The sequence below is a fragment of the Sciurus carolinensis genome, chromosome 3, assembly GCF_902686445.1.
Source record: "Sciurus carolinensis chromosome 3, mSciCar1.2, whole genome shotgun sequence".
Classification (NCBI taxonomy): Eukaryota; Metazoa; Chordata; class Mammalia; order Rodentia; family Sciuridae; genus Sciurus; species Sciurus carolinensis.
The window spans coordinates 108,820,342-108,837,629 of NC_062215.1; the positions used below are offsets into that span (position 1 = coordinate 108,820,342).

The 17,288-nt window shown below is 37.6% G+C and overlaps 1 protein-coding gene across 1 annotated transcript in view; it reads left to right on the plus strand.

Moving 5' to 3' along the window:
* The window catches only part of Upp2 (uridine phosphorylase 2), a 41,804-nt gene extending 40,389 nt beyond the window's left edge, over positions 1-1,415 (plus strand). Inside the window, exon 7 of the mRNA XM_047544478.1 lies at positions 611-1,415. Within this exon, the coding sequence (XP_047400434.1) occupies positions 611-762 (152 nt within the window). The 3' untranslated portion in view covers positions 763-1,415. The remainder of the gene's footprint in view (positions 1-610) is intronic.
* The last annotated feature ends 15,873 nt before the right edge of the window (positions 1,416-17,288 follow it).

The following is a 17,288-nucleotide window of genomic DNA, read 5'->3' on the forward strand; positions in this document are numbered from 1 at the left end:
TTTAGAAATTAAATACTAATATATTTGCTCTTTTTGGAGCTGACTCTTATGTTTAAACATTTCATTTTTGATTTTCTCAAATTTCATAAGAATCAGTCCTCATCTTTATTGACATTTCATGGGTCAACATTCCATATCTCTTCTCTATTTACTTTACTCTCCAGTAAGGGCTGCAAAATCAAACATTGCCACAAGGAATAAGGGCTAGCTCTCCAGGTATATCCTCAAGGAAGAAGACTTCTCTAAGAACTGGAAATAGGTTCAAAAGCTGAAGCCTATGTTGTAGATGGCAAAGATCTCTCCTTGTTCTTAGCTTGAACCCAAAGCTTTCCTGAACTTTCTCTAACTAACTGGGGGGGGGAAAGGGCAAAGAGGAGTATGCATAATATTTTCAATTAGCTTATTTAAATAAAGTCTTTGGTAAGAGTCCATAGAAATATGAATTATAAATATGAATTATATAGAAGACTAGAGGGTTTTGCAGATTTTGTCTAATTACAGGGAAAACAACACAGAGTCCATAAACTCTGGATGATGACTTGCTAGGCTAATGTTCCTGTAGAAAAGGTCAACCCTTTCACTTCTGTAATCCTGTTACTTGCTCTACTAGCTGCTGTGGTCTGTGTGACACTTCTCGACCGACTTGACTGTGACCAGATCAACTTGTCTCATGATGTTCTGGTGGAGTACCAGCAACGGCCTCAGCTCCTAATCTCGAACTTCATCAAAAAGCAGCTTGGACTTTGTGACCAGATGTCATAACTTACCAGCCTAATCCTCTCCTGCAAGTTGGTAGATCAAGTAGTGACTTTGAAGTCATGTTTTATTTGTAGTATTTTCATATAGTTCTCATCCACATGCTAAAATCATAATAGAGAGATTTCATGAAATCCCTTTAACTTAAAAATGAATTTATAGGAAGAGAAGTTAATACCACATTAAATGAAATTCAAATTCCATTTTAGAATAAGCTAACTAGATCAGTCTAATAATGCAAATTTTAAACTCCTGGATTGTGACATTTGGAGTTTCATATGCAGCATTAATTAAGCTCATATCAAAATAGATCAGCCATTTGTAGATACAGTTACCAGTCACTCTGTTGCTGAAACCAATCCAGAAATTCATGTGAGAACGTTGTCAGGCACTTCTAGGTGTTGGAAAAGTGACAGAAATTTGATCATACATTCAAAATATTTACAGAAAAAAATATCAGTGTACTGTAGGTCTACACATATGAGTTATCCTTAGGGAAATATGACCATACTTCTTTTTTACCCCTGCACAATTTCAGTGCACCACAGAATAGAATTTAAGGTCTATATGTGCCTGCATTTGGGATTTGTCACAGAACATAACAACTCTGGATTACGCATTTATTTTCAAATGAAACCTCTTGGTGATGCAAAAAAAGATCTTTTTTTGTTCAGAAATCACAAGTGACTAAATTGCCTTCCAGCAATCTTTTTTTCTTTGAAGGAAATGCGTTTTGAGAAGGCTGTGTGTGTGTGTGTGTGTGTGTGTGTGTGTATTTTGTTAATTTCAATATGAACCTGAGAAATTACTAACAACTGAATTTAAAGTTGAGTTTAAAATGTTAAAGTAATCATTTTGTGTGACTTTGAAGCATGTCTTATCTAGACCTTACATATACCTCCACCCCATTTAACCCTCTGAGAGGCTCTATAGGTCTATGAATTAAGGCTTACAGGTTGCACCTTGTCTTCTATGAATTAATCCCGTCTTTGGGTCTTTCTGAATTTGACATGCTGAGGAGTTGGAAAGAAAGGGTGGGGTATGGGTGGGGAATGGTTTGCAAACTTGTATAGAATGTAATGTTGTGTACATATATTTATATGGTTGAAACTCAAATAAAATGTAATTCCAAGCATGATATCTGGCTCCTGGAATCATTGTCCATCACATGCAGCTGAATGGAGGCATAGGGCGTGATTCCCTGTTGATGGTCAACAGGTTCTAGGCTGGTTGAGTTTGAATTGGCCTGCGGCTGTGAAGGGAACAGTTTTCTCTTTTTAGCAGCAACAATAAGCAAGCCCCTAAGGGGTGCTTCAGTTTGTGAGTTTCTGTTGTCAGTAAAGACTTTTACAGTGCAACTTTTCCAGATCCAAACAATTGACCATCAAATATAAAGATCTAAAATACAAGAGCTGAAAGAAAGTAGAATAGCATTACAGTCACTTTCTGGTGAAGTTTTTACTTTTTCGTAGTTTTTAGACCACGGGGAAACTACTTCAGAGTTGTTCCATAAGTTTTCAGTTTCAACTTTTACCTGTCTTCTTTTGGGAAATCTACTGGGAGAAGGAGAGGTTAAGAGAGAGAGAGAGAGAGAGAGAGAGAGAGAGAGAGAGAGAGAGAGAGAGAGAAAGAAGAATGAAATGTGTATGTGCCTGTGTTCATCATTAGCATTTCCTAACTCAGTGAAAACCTGAGATTCCTTTGATGATTCTTTCTAATTCGTTCCCATACCCGATCAATCACCAAGCCCTACAGACTGATTCTCCTAAGTCATTCCCCAGCCTCTCCACCTCTTTCGGCTCCCTTGCGCCTGTCCTAGTCCAGCCATAGCTCTTTCTCCTCCAGACCACTGAGATGGCCTCACCCGGGAAAGCTATGCCTCCAGTTTTGAAGTTTGGTTGATTCATCCTGTTGCTTCAAAACCTTCACACTGGACTGAGTAGAAACGCAAGGCTCTCAGCACAGCCCGTGAGCCCTGTGCTCAGCGCTGGACCCAGCTGGCCGCTCAGGCTCCCGCCATCTTCTTCTTTTCCTTCTCCTCTTTCTCCTTCCTTCTCCATTCTTCCTCTTCTTTCTTCTTTCTTTCCTTCTTCTTCTTCTTCTTCTTCTTCTTCTTCTTCTTCTTCTTCTTCTTCTTCTCCTTCTTCTTCTTCTTCTTCTTCTTCTTCTTCTTCTTCTTCTTCTTTTTTGCATTCTTCCAACTCCTCAGTTGGACTCAAGGAACAAACATAAAAATGCACAGTCCTGCACAAAGGATCGCCCACAGAACCCTCACTTGGGAGTATCAGCTGAGGGGACAAGCTGTTCATCCAGCTGTGTGCACTGGTCCGCCACATCCACACAGGGTCTTTTCCTGATTTCTCCAGCGGTATCATATAGAATAATAAGGACTGATTGTCAACGACTCTTCCCATATCAGCGCCTTTTGCTGTTCACTTTCCTTGCAGGGCCTCCGCTGAGCTCATGCTTGTGGTTGAAATCTCCACTTGAAGCTATCTTCCTCTAAAAAGCCTTCTTCCTCCTAATCCACAAAGCCGAGTCCTCCTCACCCTGCCTGTCGACTCCCACAGCGCCCTCTACTGCCCCTTGAGAGAACTTGTCACAGCTTGCAATTATGTCGTGATTTAATTGATGCCTGATCCCTAGACTATAAGGTTCTTGAGGGCGAAGATTGCACCTGCTTTATTGACTGCTGTACCCCCAAACACATAAAGCAGTGCCTGTAATATTCTAGATGCTCGGTAAATACTTGTTAAATGAGGAATTAATTTTTCAGAGCACTTTCCTACTTTCCTTACAAACTCTATGAGCATGGTGGAGGTGTCCATGGATTTGCTCCACCACACTGCTTTGTGGTTCTCAACACTGCAGCACGTTAGGATCACCAGGGAAGGCTTTCAAAAATATCTTTTGAGGCTTCACCTCGGATCAACTCAACAAGAACTTCTGGGAGTGGTACTAGGAAGCTCTATCCTAAAATATATCTCATGGTGTACAGCCTGGGTTATGAGCCACTGATGCAGAAGAATGGATCCAGCAGATGGTCTTCCAGCTGAGCTGGATAAAAGTCTTCAGATGGTGCCTCCACTGGAATAGTTACAGAGAGGTAGAGTTTTTACTTCACTCTTATGTGTAATGCCAGGAACATTATCTTCAGCATTTTATGTTCCCAGAAACATGCACAGCATCCAGCACATAGTAAGACTGGGAGGATTTTATATGTATGTCAGTATCATATGTGGTATATCATATGGACATATGATTATATATATCCATATATATTTTTATATATACACATGTACATATATCGTTATACATAGTTGCATATAATTTACATATGTTAATATTATAATAATCATCTTATATAAGTTAGTGTTCTTGGGAAAAAAAAAAAACCTTACAAAGCATTCTATACAAGAATGTATTCTTGTATTTAAAAATTCTCATGAACTTTCCAGGGCTGGCAACTTGAGAAACACGGTGCTCATCTTATTTTACTATCTGCCTGCTGGGCATCACATGTTTGATAGAATTGAAAACTTGAACAAAAGACAGATAAATGGCCTCTGTTGCTTGCCTCCAAGCTATAAGTCCTGTCATCTTGTCATGAAAGGAAATTAAAATTGTCTGACACATACTGAGCTTCATAAAAAGCCACACTGATCCACTTCAGGCTCCTGTGGACCCCTAGATACACCACAAGTAGATTTTTTGAAGATCTTAACTACAATCTTCATTTCATGGTTAGAACTAAGTAAACTAACCTTTAATTGTTAAGGTCTCTCTTCAGCTCTTTTAAAAACAAATGAACTATAATAGATATGTTTCTTTCTTTCCTCGATCCCCTAGGACTTTCTCCATCTTTTAAGAATCCTAAAATAATAGCAGTGACTCTGCAATGCAAAGTCTCCTAAAATGAATAACTTGAAAAACTTGCAATTTGTAATCTGCTTCATTATTCAGTCCTTAAGGCTTTCCCCTTTTCTGATGTGTTTTTCTATTCCTCCCAAACAGTTGTCATTCAATTCAGAATCAATTTAACATTTATTTTTCTAAAAACTGAGCATAACAATTTTCCCTTGCGAACAAAAGCCAACCATTAAACCATATTTTCCCTGAAACATTAAATACGCTTTAAATATTATTCTTGTAAGTATAAAGAAGTTAAAAATTTATTAGGAAAACAGCCTAGACACCAATATCACATATTCTGTAATTAATCTAGAATCACCTTGCCAAAAGGCAGTAATTTAGAATTATGACTATTATTCTAAATATCTAAAATTTCTTGGAAAATCTATTGCTTTCTACACTCGCTTAATTGTTAACATCTTAAAGTAACATGAATGTTCCAGAGGTACTGGAATTGTCTGGGTCTTCTGATTTTTCTTTAACCCATTCAAACAAGAAGAATAAATCTTTAAAAATCTGGATCATTCTTTTTATTTTTGAATCACTCTTATTTTTTATCTGTTTAAGTTCCATTGCATTCACATTTCCTTTCAATGTTACAGTTAATAAGAACAAATGATGTACTTTGGGTAAATAATCAGCAGTGAGCAGCAGTCTCTTACTTATGTGAATGACTACAATTCAAAAGATTATCTGTGTTAGGTGCAGTGGCTCACACCTGTAACCCCAGCAATTTAGCTTGGGAGGTTAAGGAAGGAGGATCACAAGTTGGAGGTCAGCCTTGGCAACTTAATGAGACCCTAACTCAAAATAAGAAATAAAAAGGACTGGGTATATAACTCAGTGGTAGAGCATCCTTGGGTTCAATCCTCAGTACTGCGAAAGCAAAAACAAAACAGAATAATTTGATAAGCTTCAAAAGAGAGGTGGTGGAAGTAAACGTGTCTTGGGGGGTCAACAAAGAGAGGGATCACATAGAGTTGGGAGCATGTGAAAGTGTTTTTGGACAAGATGGGTATTTGGAATGAGCTTAATTTAAGGGGCATAATTTTGATAGAGACTCTGGGGAAGGTGTTGCCATCAAAGGAAAAGCACAAAACAAGAGAAAGGAGAAATCAGGGAACATAACAAGAATAGCGAAGAATCTTGGTTGGCTAGGTCTGGGAAGACTTTTTGGGAGTCTATTATGTGGGCCCTTCAGGTTAAGAAGGTCAGACCTTTGTGTTTCAGGCAGTGGGAAGTCAGTGCAAGTGGAGAGTATAACCATTCAGAGGTCTGCTGGGGGTACATGATGGGGAACTGAGAAGAGGACCAGTGACAAGAGACCATGCCCTGGTGTGGACAACCTAGATTGAACCAGCCACCTGTCATAAGAGCCAAGGGGGTCATGGGAGAGGTGGATTAAAGGTAAGAGGAGGCCTTCAAATTCATTACCCTTTAGTCAGCTCCCCAACTTGAGAAAGTCAATGACTTCAAATTTTTGAACAAGTCAAGCAGCTTACGCATTTCAGGATTTAAAGAATTCTTTTTATGAAGGATGATGTATTTCCAAAGTCTTTCTTTTGCTCAGAGGCTAAGGAGAGTTCAAATGTGGCAGAGCTGGAGCAGAAGCAGTGGGAGAGAGTGCCATTGAGGGATGCCAGCCATGATCACAGCAAAAGTGCAGATAAAAAGTTCTTCAGCTCTGTGGTTAGCACAAAATTATCTTTCTAAACAAGAGTATGTGTGCAAAATGCAATTCATTAAAAAGTAGACTCTCAATAAAATTCTGATACATGCCACCACATGGATGAACCTTGAGGATACTATGTTAAGTGCAGTAAGCCAGACACAAAAGGACAAATATAATGAAATTCTACTTATATGAGACTCGAGCATTATTGAATTCAGAGAGGAAGAAGGTAGAATAGAGATATCAGGGACTAAGGGGAAGAAGAATGGAGAGTTATTATTGAATGAAGATAAATTTCCAGTTTGGAATGGTGAAAAAGTTCTAGAAATGGACAGTAGTAAGAGTTGAGCAATAATATGAATGTATTTAATGTCAGTGAAGTACAATATAAAAAGGCTTAAAATGGTCAAAGTTCTGTACATTTTACTACAACAAAAAATAAACGCTCAATATGGTCTGGTTTGGAAAGTAGTTAGTGATTGCCTAGGGCCAGGTGGAATGGTGGAATTAAGGGTCTGTAATAGACAAAGGGTATGGAATTTCTCTGGGAGGTGATAAAATGTCCTAAATTTATTGAGGCAATGATTGCACCTATCCATGAAAATGTAAAAATATTTAAATATAAATGTTAAGTGAGTGAATGTATGGTATGTAAATTATATCTCACTAAAGCTGCTACAGTAGACACACACAAATATGGTCTGTTTTGTGGCTCTTAAAATAGCAAATTCTAATTTACTATTTTTTTTTTTAGGGAGAAACTTTATGCTGTGTCCTGATCTCCTGCCTACAGGTTGGCATTTCTACATGGATTAGCCATGTGATCTGAGAAGTTTGCTCGGTGAGTGAGGAATCAGAGCAGAGGGTTGGGTAACAGCAGGGAGACTGTTTAGCCTGACGTTCGCATGTACAGTATAGGAATACATCTGCCATGGAGGCCTGAGTGTTGGCATCAGCCTGGCGGGCACTCTTGCTCCAAATAATATAACTGACCAAAGTTGTCTGTCAAAGCACAATTCATCAGAGTCAGGAATGCAGTGAGAAGATGACTACCATACATCAGCAGCTATCAGAAAGAATGATTATATCTAAAATAGTGTAAAGGAGAGAAGAAGAAAGCTTCCCAGGAATATTTCTATGGAATCAAAGTCTGTGGGTTTAAAATGAAATTTTTCTGCATCAACCCACTATGCATTTCCCTTGGTAAAATGCTTTGGTGTCTCAATAACAGCAAGAGGACAAGTAATAATGCTATTTATCTTTTTAGGTTGTCATTTCATATGGTACTCTGTGGGATCAAAATACACCTCCAGAGAAGAAAAGAAACTGCTGTGAGGTGGAGGAAGACAATAAGAAAAGGAATGGAAGGAAATATTGAGAGGGAAGGGAGACTCATAAGAAAGGAAGATAGTTGTGAAATAGTATGATGAGAAGGAAAAACTGTACTGAGGTTTCTGCAAGATGGAGAGCTAACTTACCCCTGAGCACTGCAAACATCAAGAAAAGCTGCATGAAATAATTTTGGAAGAGAATCAAAACTTGCTAGGAAAAAAAAAAAGAGAGAGAGAGAAAGAAAATTTAATGCCAGAATCGTGGCCTGAGCTCATCTCTACTAGCTGAAAGCTTAGGTTAAAGCTCATGTAGTCACCAGGCCTCATGTTGGATGAGCTGCAGTGTTGGAACTAAGACCCAACCAACTAACTCTGCTCACCTGCACAGGGTACTCCAGTGAAATCGACTTGTCTCTACCTGGCAATCAATGGTTAAGAAAAAAAAAAAGAAGGAATTTCCTAAGAATCCAAACTCCATGCCTTAATTCAGGCTTAGTGTTTGACTTTTCATTAGGTTTTAGGAGCCCCCACTTTTAAATAACGGTGGGTAGGACAGAAATGACCCTGGTACTCCTGGAATAAGAAGTGCAAGCCGCATGGGGGGAATGGACACATCTAAGGGGCAAAGATTTTCCCAAAATAAGCAACCTCGCTGAAGATCAGTTCATTATAGAAAATCATGGAATACACAGATAACAATTTTTGTGTGAGGCACAATCAGTGGATATAAGATAAGGGAGGATTAGATCAAAACATGAATTATTAGAATGAGACTCTTATGGTTTAGATACGAGGTGTCCCCCAAAAACTCATGTGTGAAATAATGCAAGAAAGTTTAAAGATGAAATGATTGGGTTATGAAAGTCTTGATCTAATCAGTGGACTAATCTGCTGATAGGGATTAATTGAGTGGTAACTGTAGGCAGGTTTGTTGTGGTGGAGGGAGTGGGTCTTTGGGATAGTGCCCTTGGGATATGTATTTTGTCAGTGGTGAGGGGAGCTCTCTCTCTGCTTCCTTGTGATGCTGTGTCTGCCCTGATGTTCTGTCTCACCTAAGACCCACAGCAACAGAGCTGGCTATCTATGGACTGAGAACTCTGAAATCATTAGCACCAAATAAACTTTTCCTCCTCTAAAATTGTTCTTGTCAGGTGTTTTGATTGCAGCAATTAAAAAGCTGACTAAAACAGACTTAGAAGGCAACTGTCAGAGAAAAGCTTTAAAATGATTGAAGTTGTTAACAGAAGTAATAGAAACACAATAAGAAATTGAAAAGACAAGACTCCTATGGATGATGTTGATGATAAAGAACTCACTCTGACTACAGCACTAAGCTCATGCCAAGAACTCTTCTAAATGCTTTGCAAATATTAAAGCATTTAATCTTCACGATAACATTATTCTTTGTATATAATGAGAGTTTACTGTTTTCCTATTTTATAAATGGGGAAACTTGGACACAAGTTAATTTAGCTCCAGGTCACAGATAAAATAAGTGACAGTTGACATTGTGCAAGGACATTCTTCATCCAGAGTACAAGGTTTTTAAGTACTATAATAAACCAATTTATTTCTAGTGGCTCTTTGAATTTCAAAAGGATTTCAAAATTTGAAAGTTAAAAAAATTGTAATTGTAAAGAAAACTGGGCAGATGAATTAAATAGCAGATTAGATAAGTCTGAAGAAATAATTATTTTAGTGTATACTAGAACTAAAAAATATCTAATAGCACAAAAAGAGAGAAATAGAAAGTATGAAAATAATAGTGAGAAACATAAAAAGTAAAATGAGAAGATTCAACATATTCTTAAAAGAAGTTTCAGAGGAAAGAATAGAGAGAATAATAAAGAGGCAATAATTAAAATATAATGACTCAGAAATTTCCAGAATTGGTAAAAGACATGAATATTTAAAAATCACATATGAAAACATTATAGTGAGACTAAGAAAATTTAAAGAAAAAGTTAAGAGTAAGCAAATAAGGAAAGAGAAAAATTCCCTACAAATGAACACTTAGACTGAGAGCACATATCTCAATAGCAACCATAGAATCTAGAATAGTCTAGATTATCTAGAAGATAAGCCAGTAGAGTCCTAATTAAAAATACTGCCAACTTAAAATTCTATAAACAGGGAGAATATCATTCACATGAGAGGTCAAAGTAATTTTTTTTTTAAACAAAGATGGAGAGAGTTCCCCACACTTAGATTCTTGCTGAAAGAATAACTGGTTGATGCATATACTTCAGGGGGTGGAAATTGACTCAGAAGGATGAGTAGGATGCAGCGAACAATGGTGAAAAAAATTGGTAAACACTGAATAATCATTTTGGAGGATTAAAAACAAGTACTAGAAGTACTAGAAGACTTAAAATGGAAAACTGAAGTACAATCAAAGTTGAAGGATCCTAAGGATTCACCATCACTAGAAAGGAAAGCACAGGTTTAGACTTGAACATTTGTGTGTATTATAAGTTCTCCCATCAAAAAAAGTAAAATTGAGCATTGAATTTCCAAATAATTAGTGGGTATGGGAAAGGCTACAGGAAAACTTGATTAATGTAGTGAAAGAAAGAAAACAGAAGAAAGAGAAAGAATGGAAGTGGCATGGTTACTAGGCAATAGAACATAAGGTGATAGAAATAAATCTAAATGTACTGGTAATCATAGTAAAGGCAAAGTGATGTAACTTATCAACTAAAAGATTATCTCCAGCTATGATCTATCTATGGAAAGAACTTTTAAAACATGACACAGAAGACTGACACTGAAGAGATAGACAGAGACCACTTCCATTTCAACAGGGTAGAGAAATCCTTCTGCCTCCCCCAAATACCTGAATCGGGACAAATTACTCAGAGACATTTAAAATGCCTTGTTAAAAGAAAAGTGATACTGGAGGTATCTCAAATTATAATATAGATCTCAAATTATAATATAGAGCTATAGTACAAAAACAGCTTGCTACCTACATCAAAATAGACACTGGAGAAGACCAAGGGAATAGAATAGAAGACACAGAGACAAACCCAAATCTGACTCTTGATAAAGGTGCCAAGAGTGTATATCAGAAAAAAGACAAGCTTTTTAATAAATAGTGTTGGGAAAACTGGATATACATATGTAGAAGATGAAATTAGATCCTTATCTTTCACCCTACATAAAATTCAAATAAAAATGAATCAAAGACTTGGAAATTAGACCAGAAACTATGCAACTATGAGAAAAAAACATAGGCCAACACTCCATTGTATAGCTACAGGCACTGACTTCCTCAATAAGATCCTTAAAACTCAAGAAATAAAACCAAGAATCAATAAGTAGGATGCTATCAAACAAAATCTTCTGTACAGAAAAGGAAACAAGATAGTGAAGAGAGGGCCTACAGAATGGGAAAAATCTTTGCCAGTCACTCCACTGACAGGGTATAAATATCCAGAATCTATAAAGAACTCAAAAAACTTAATGCTAAAACCCCAAATAACCCAATTAATACATGCACATAAAACTAAGTAAATACTTCTCAGAAGAGGAAATGTAAATAAATGGCCAACTAATATGTGAAAAAATATTCAAGATCTCTAGCAATCAGGGAAATGCAAATCAAAACTGCACTAAGATTTCATTTCACCCTGTAGAGAATGGCAACTACCAAAACACGAACAATAAAAAATGCTAGAGAGGATGTGAAAGAAAAGGAACACTCATACATTGTTGGTGGAATGCCACTACCTACAGCAGTGTGGAGATTCCTCAAAACACTAGGAATGGAACTACCATATGACCCAACTATCCCAATCCTTGATATTTATTCCAAAGAACTAAAATCAGCATACTATATCAATACAGTCACTTCAGTGTTTATAGTAGCACAATTCACAATACCTAAATTATGGAATCAACCTGGGTGCCCAATAACAGATGAATTGATCAAGGAAATGTGGTATACATACACAATGGAGTTTTACTCAACCATAAAGAAGAAGGAAATAATGGCATTTGCTGGCAAATGGCTGCAAATGGAGAAAATTATGCTAAGTGAAATAATGCAGATTCAGAAAATCAAGAGCTGAATGTTTCCTCTTATATGGGGAAGATAGAGCAAAATAAGGGAAAGAAGGAAGCTGTGGAGGGGATTGGATATCATAAAGCTATTATGTATACCTGTAAAGTAGAAGGAGAACAGGAGGGAAGGAGGAACGAAGGAAAAGAGGTAGAAATACAGAATGAATTTAATAATATCATGTTAAATATATAAATATATATATATATATATTTCAAAAAGAATTTCACACACACACATATTTGTATATAAAATAATAAAAAGTAAATAACCAGGCTCAGTGGCACATGCCTGTAAATCTCAGTGGCTTGAGAGACTGAGGCAAGAGGGTAGGAAATTCGAGGTCAGCCTCAGAAACTTAGCGAGGCCATAGAAATGTAGCAAGACTCTGTCTCAATTGAAAAAGAAAGAAAGAAAGAAAAAGGACTGGGAATGTGGTTCAGTAGTAAAGAGTCCCTGGTTACAATCCCTGACACCAAAAATAAATAAACAGATAAACAAACAAACAAATAAAAATGAAAGGAAGATCAATAGAGCAGAAGAGAGAACAGGGGAAGGGAGGAGGAAATGGGGGCTGAAATCAAATTCCCTGCATGCATTATTTTTTCACAATGAACCCAAAAACTGTATAATTATAATGCTCTAAAAATAAATTTTAAAAAACTTTATTTCTGTATGCTAAAAAAATAAAATAAAATGCCTTGTTAAGCTCACAAGAAATTAAGAGGAGTCCTTAGTAAGAATGTAAAATCGCAGAGGTAGATGAATATGAACACAGAAACTGGTGTTCTCAATCACATTGCTGACCCATGTCTGGGAGGCAAATCCAGACCCATCTTCTGTTCTGTAAAGTTTTCTTGGAATACAGCCAGATCCATGCTGTATGGCTCCTTTCATGCTATAGTTGAATGGTTGTGACAGAGATCAGAGATCACATGATTCTCAAAAATGGAAATATTTGCTATGTAGCCCTTTAGACACAGGCTTGGTGACCCCTGTTTTAGATGCCCCAAGATATGGGAATTAATGACTGTCTGGGTGGCCTAGGAGTACCATGCAGAAACAAAACCTAGGCCCTGAGTCTGTGCACAGGGAGGAAGAATGCAGATTTCCCCCCACAAGCAAGCACACCGGAAATGACTCATTCTCTGTAGAAGGATGGGGAGGATCTGACTTTGTGGAAAGGGTACAGAAGGAAAGCTGGCATCCTGGGACACTGCTCTAATGGGGAATTATCCTGAGATCAGCAGCCATTGCCTGGACTCACTCTGCCTCCAACACCTACTATCCAGCTCCACTCACCAGAGGTCCACTTCACTGGCATTTTCTCAACACCTTTCAACTGTGTTCTAAATGTGGCATTACCAGAAAGTTCCCTCTTGCTTCTGTGCACTTTTTCTTTCACTATGATACACGCTTATGTGGTCTGTGGTCCAAGTTATCTCCCCAAGGAACGATCATTGTTGATGATCATAATCTGATTACAAAGTTGCATATGTTCAAGGTGATCAGTCTTGAATCCCGGCAAACTAACTGTTTTGCTTGCCAGCTCAGACTCCCCAGTAGCTGGGATTACAGGTATGCCCCATAGTGCCCAGTTTTGCTCTGTTACTTGTAATACACAATATCATAGACTGCAGGATTTTTAGGCAAATAGTAATACACACACCCTTGGTTTATTTTTTGGAAGAACTGAATGCCATGGAAACACTCAAATTCAGATGTTTCTGATTAAGATATTAATATTTCATTTAGTAATATGTTTGGATCTATTTGTTAGCAGAATAAGAGCACTGAGAATGAATATTTTTTTCTAAATCTATATTGCAACTGCCCTATACCTGGAACTTTTCCTTGTTCTTGGGAGCTCTGTGCATTCTTGCCTAGGCATTGCTCACAGGAGATTTGGGGGAAGAACCCAACCATGACAGAGGGTCTGGAGTCTGACCACTGTTCACTTCATGCTGAAGAACACACTGAAAAATAACAGACTGGTTGACAAATAAAAATAGCATGAATTTATGATGTACAACATGATGTTCTGATATGTGCATACATTGTACAATGCCTGAATCAAGCTATTTAATATACCCATTATTTACCTCACGTACACATCAATGAGGCTATTTCAAATCTACTCTCAGAAGTTTTTGATCACACAACACATTGTTATTAACTAAAGAACTATTTCTAATTGCTGGCTTCTAATGAGTACTTGATGGGAATAAAATCCACTGTTGTCAGAAGGCATAGATTTTTCATTTTTCCCTGGACCACTCCTTCCCCACCCTATCATAATTCCCTCTCATAGTCTGTGAGCCTTCAATAAATCTTGTGGATTGTTACAGGCTTGTCATAGCTATTATTGTATGAACTTAAGGAAAGTCGCCTTTTCCATGCTTGGAACAAAGCTTAGAGGGAGCGTAATAATTGCCTAGGTGAAGCCTCTCATGGGAGGGCAGGAGGTGATCTGCAGAGCTGGAGGCTGCAGATGGAGCCACAGGGTGGTCTAGCTGACAAGTTTCAACCAGAACACAGTGTGTAGGTTCCCAACACATGCAAGGGAGAAACTGGTTAAAATATAGGGAGGCAGCTACAGCAAACCATTTATTTATAAACAGAAAATGAAACTTTCATAGTCACTGGCTGGAAAGATATTTAGTTTTTATATACTAGATCTTGGGAAAGAAGATTCTGAAGCATAGACCTTGGAAAGGTTTGAGGAGATAGTCCTCCTGGAGGATTCACATTGTCATAAGTACTTTGTTATCCAAGGGCATTTAATATATATTCACACAATGGAAAATATTTTCAGGGGGTATAGGGTGTCTTCCCAGGGTTCTTAAACCACATCATTCTATTTCCTGGGAAAACCCCAAAGACTCACCACTACTTGACTTGTGGTTAAGTCTCATCATTTTCTTATATTTCTGACAACAGAAGGATGACCAGTTTGGAAATCCTGAGGCCAAGAGGCAGTAGAGTTGAGGACTTCATAGGCTGGGAAACTGAGTTTAAATCTGGTTGTTATCAGCTGTGCAATCTTGGCAAGGTAAGCCACCATGGTTTCCTGAGTTATCAAATGCAGTCAACACTGCATCTCAACAATGCACGCGTGCATCTCACGGTGTCTTCTTGCAGTGTTGTTGAATTACTTCATACAAGCAAAGCACCTAAAACAGCACCTGCTATGTAGTTAGTGCTCTATATATGTTGGCTGCTGCTTTTGGGGGTTCTGACAAAGGACTCCATGTATCAAGGATATATTGTTAAAGAGTTTTGATCAGATATCTGCATCTGCATAATAAACCACTTTCCAGCAACAGCTTGTCACTATTTCTCACCTTGCCATGAGCTGATTGGAATCAGATGGGTGGCTATTCTGCTGGTCTCACTTGGGGTCTCTCACGAGGTTGAGACCCTAGCCACCAGGTGGCTAGGGCTGGAGTCATTTGGAGGTCTGACAGTACTGGAATGTCCCTGATGGCATTGCTGCCTTGTCTGGTGTCTTACTCTCCACATGGTTTCCCCACGAAGCTCGTCCTCCGAGGCTCTCCTGTCCTCCAGAGGGGAGATTCATTTATCACTTATAACTGGATTCTAAGAACACAAAAGTAGAAGCTTCCAGGCCTTTTAAAATGTTTATCTGTTCTTTATTTGTTTTGGATGCAACGTATTCTTTGTACTCAGCTCCTTATGCCAACTGTGGTAGCCTTTGCTAAAGACCACCCCCAGCAAGTCATGTCTCCCACACTGAACCTGGATGGTCTTGTGACTCACCAATAGAATGGGGCAGAACTGGGGATCTCCTTACCAACTGACTCACCTTAACCTCTGGAGGCATCATCTTTGTTTCTTCTGTGCCAGTAAATGTTTAAATACTAAAGTCTTTTTTTTTTTTTTTTTTTTTTTTTACTGTCTACGTGATAAAGTTCAAAACCTTGGGCCATCATTAAAGAGTCTGTAGAGACTCTGAGAGGAATGGGATTGGGTTGGAGGAGGACAGAAGTGAAACACACAGGTACAAATAGTGACTCATCTTTGGCTTTGTGATGCCTTCTGGGATACAAAAACAGAAACAGCCAGAGCGTATTGCTTCTTTTGAGGTGGGGATGACCAAGGAAGCAAAAATGGTCTGCAGCCCAGGGGTAAAACCTCTGCCAGGTGTGAACACAGGACTCCCAGAAACTTATTATCATCCTTCTATGAGGTCCTACCATCACCCAGAAATAATTACTATTATCATGTAAAGCCACATCACTTAACAAGGTCATCCATGCCTATGGTCTGGATTCTGGGTCCCAATATTCTTAATGCATAAGATTCTACAGCTTTCTCTTGGTGCCCACACTACAGTTCAGGCTATTTCCTTTATCTACACTTGTGTAGAGGATGAGGAAGTTTTTCATTTCTCCATGTGGAGGTCTGTTGGATTGAATTAAATCATAGATTTGGACTCTGCAATCGGGAAAAAATTAAATTGTCCAGAAACATAGAGAAGCTCTGAGGCTTCCACTGGTCTCTGAAGTAACTATGTTAGGTTGATATAACTGTATCTTTTAAGCAACTGTTACATTGATACAGTTTTTAGCAACTGTAGTATATTGATATAACAATTGGATGAGGAAATACTCTCTCCACATCATCTGGATCTTTTTGTTCAGATAGCAGGGTCCTAATCTTTGTAGATAGAAGTTCATGGCTATGTTGTGGTTTCCTTAAGAAAATCATTTATTTTCACTTCAAAGTAAAATTTTATTTCATTTTAGTAAGTATAAAAATGAGAACTATTTATAACAATCTTCCTAAACTGTCTTACTTTGTAATACTTCAATAATAACCAAGCAATTTTGGCAGCATTTTGTTTTCAATGTGCTGTGAAGGTAAGTATTTCAGATTAATACAATATTTATACTATGACTAAAGGCAAATTGTTTTTGAAATTGTTTATAAATATTAGGAATTTTAAGCATATGTAGTGTTAAGTAATATTGACATATCTGGGAAAACATGCAAAATACAAGGAAAATAACTACTCTTTCTCCACACTTACTTCCTCACATGTCAAATAATAAGTTCTCTGAGGGAAAAAAGATATTTGATAAAATTGGTGATGCCCAAAGTGACATTAGAAACATATATTTTTTGCTATAGGTAGACTATAGATAATGACAATGTATTATGTCTCAAAGCAGCTAGAAGGATTTTTAATGTTTTCATCACAAATATAAATATTTGAGGAGATAGGCATATTTTCTCTGATTACATGATGTATAATATAGAAGCATCACATGGTAACTCATAAATATGTAGAACTATTATATATCAATAATAAGTAACAAAAATTGAATATAGAAAAAATGACCAATTACAAAAATTACCTGAAGAATCATTATCTCCTTGACAAAATGTAGACATTCAAATATGATCAAGAAAAATACAATTTGGTAGAAATAGTGTCCAAAAAGTAAAACTCACAATGGTAGATGTTATAATTGCTAAAAGTTGACATGAACAAAAATCCAAAACAAATCAGAAAAACATTTTTTGGGGG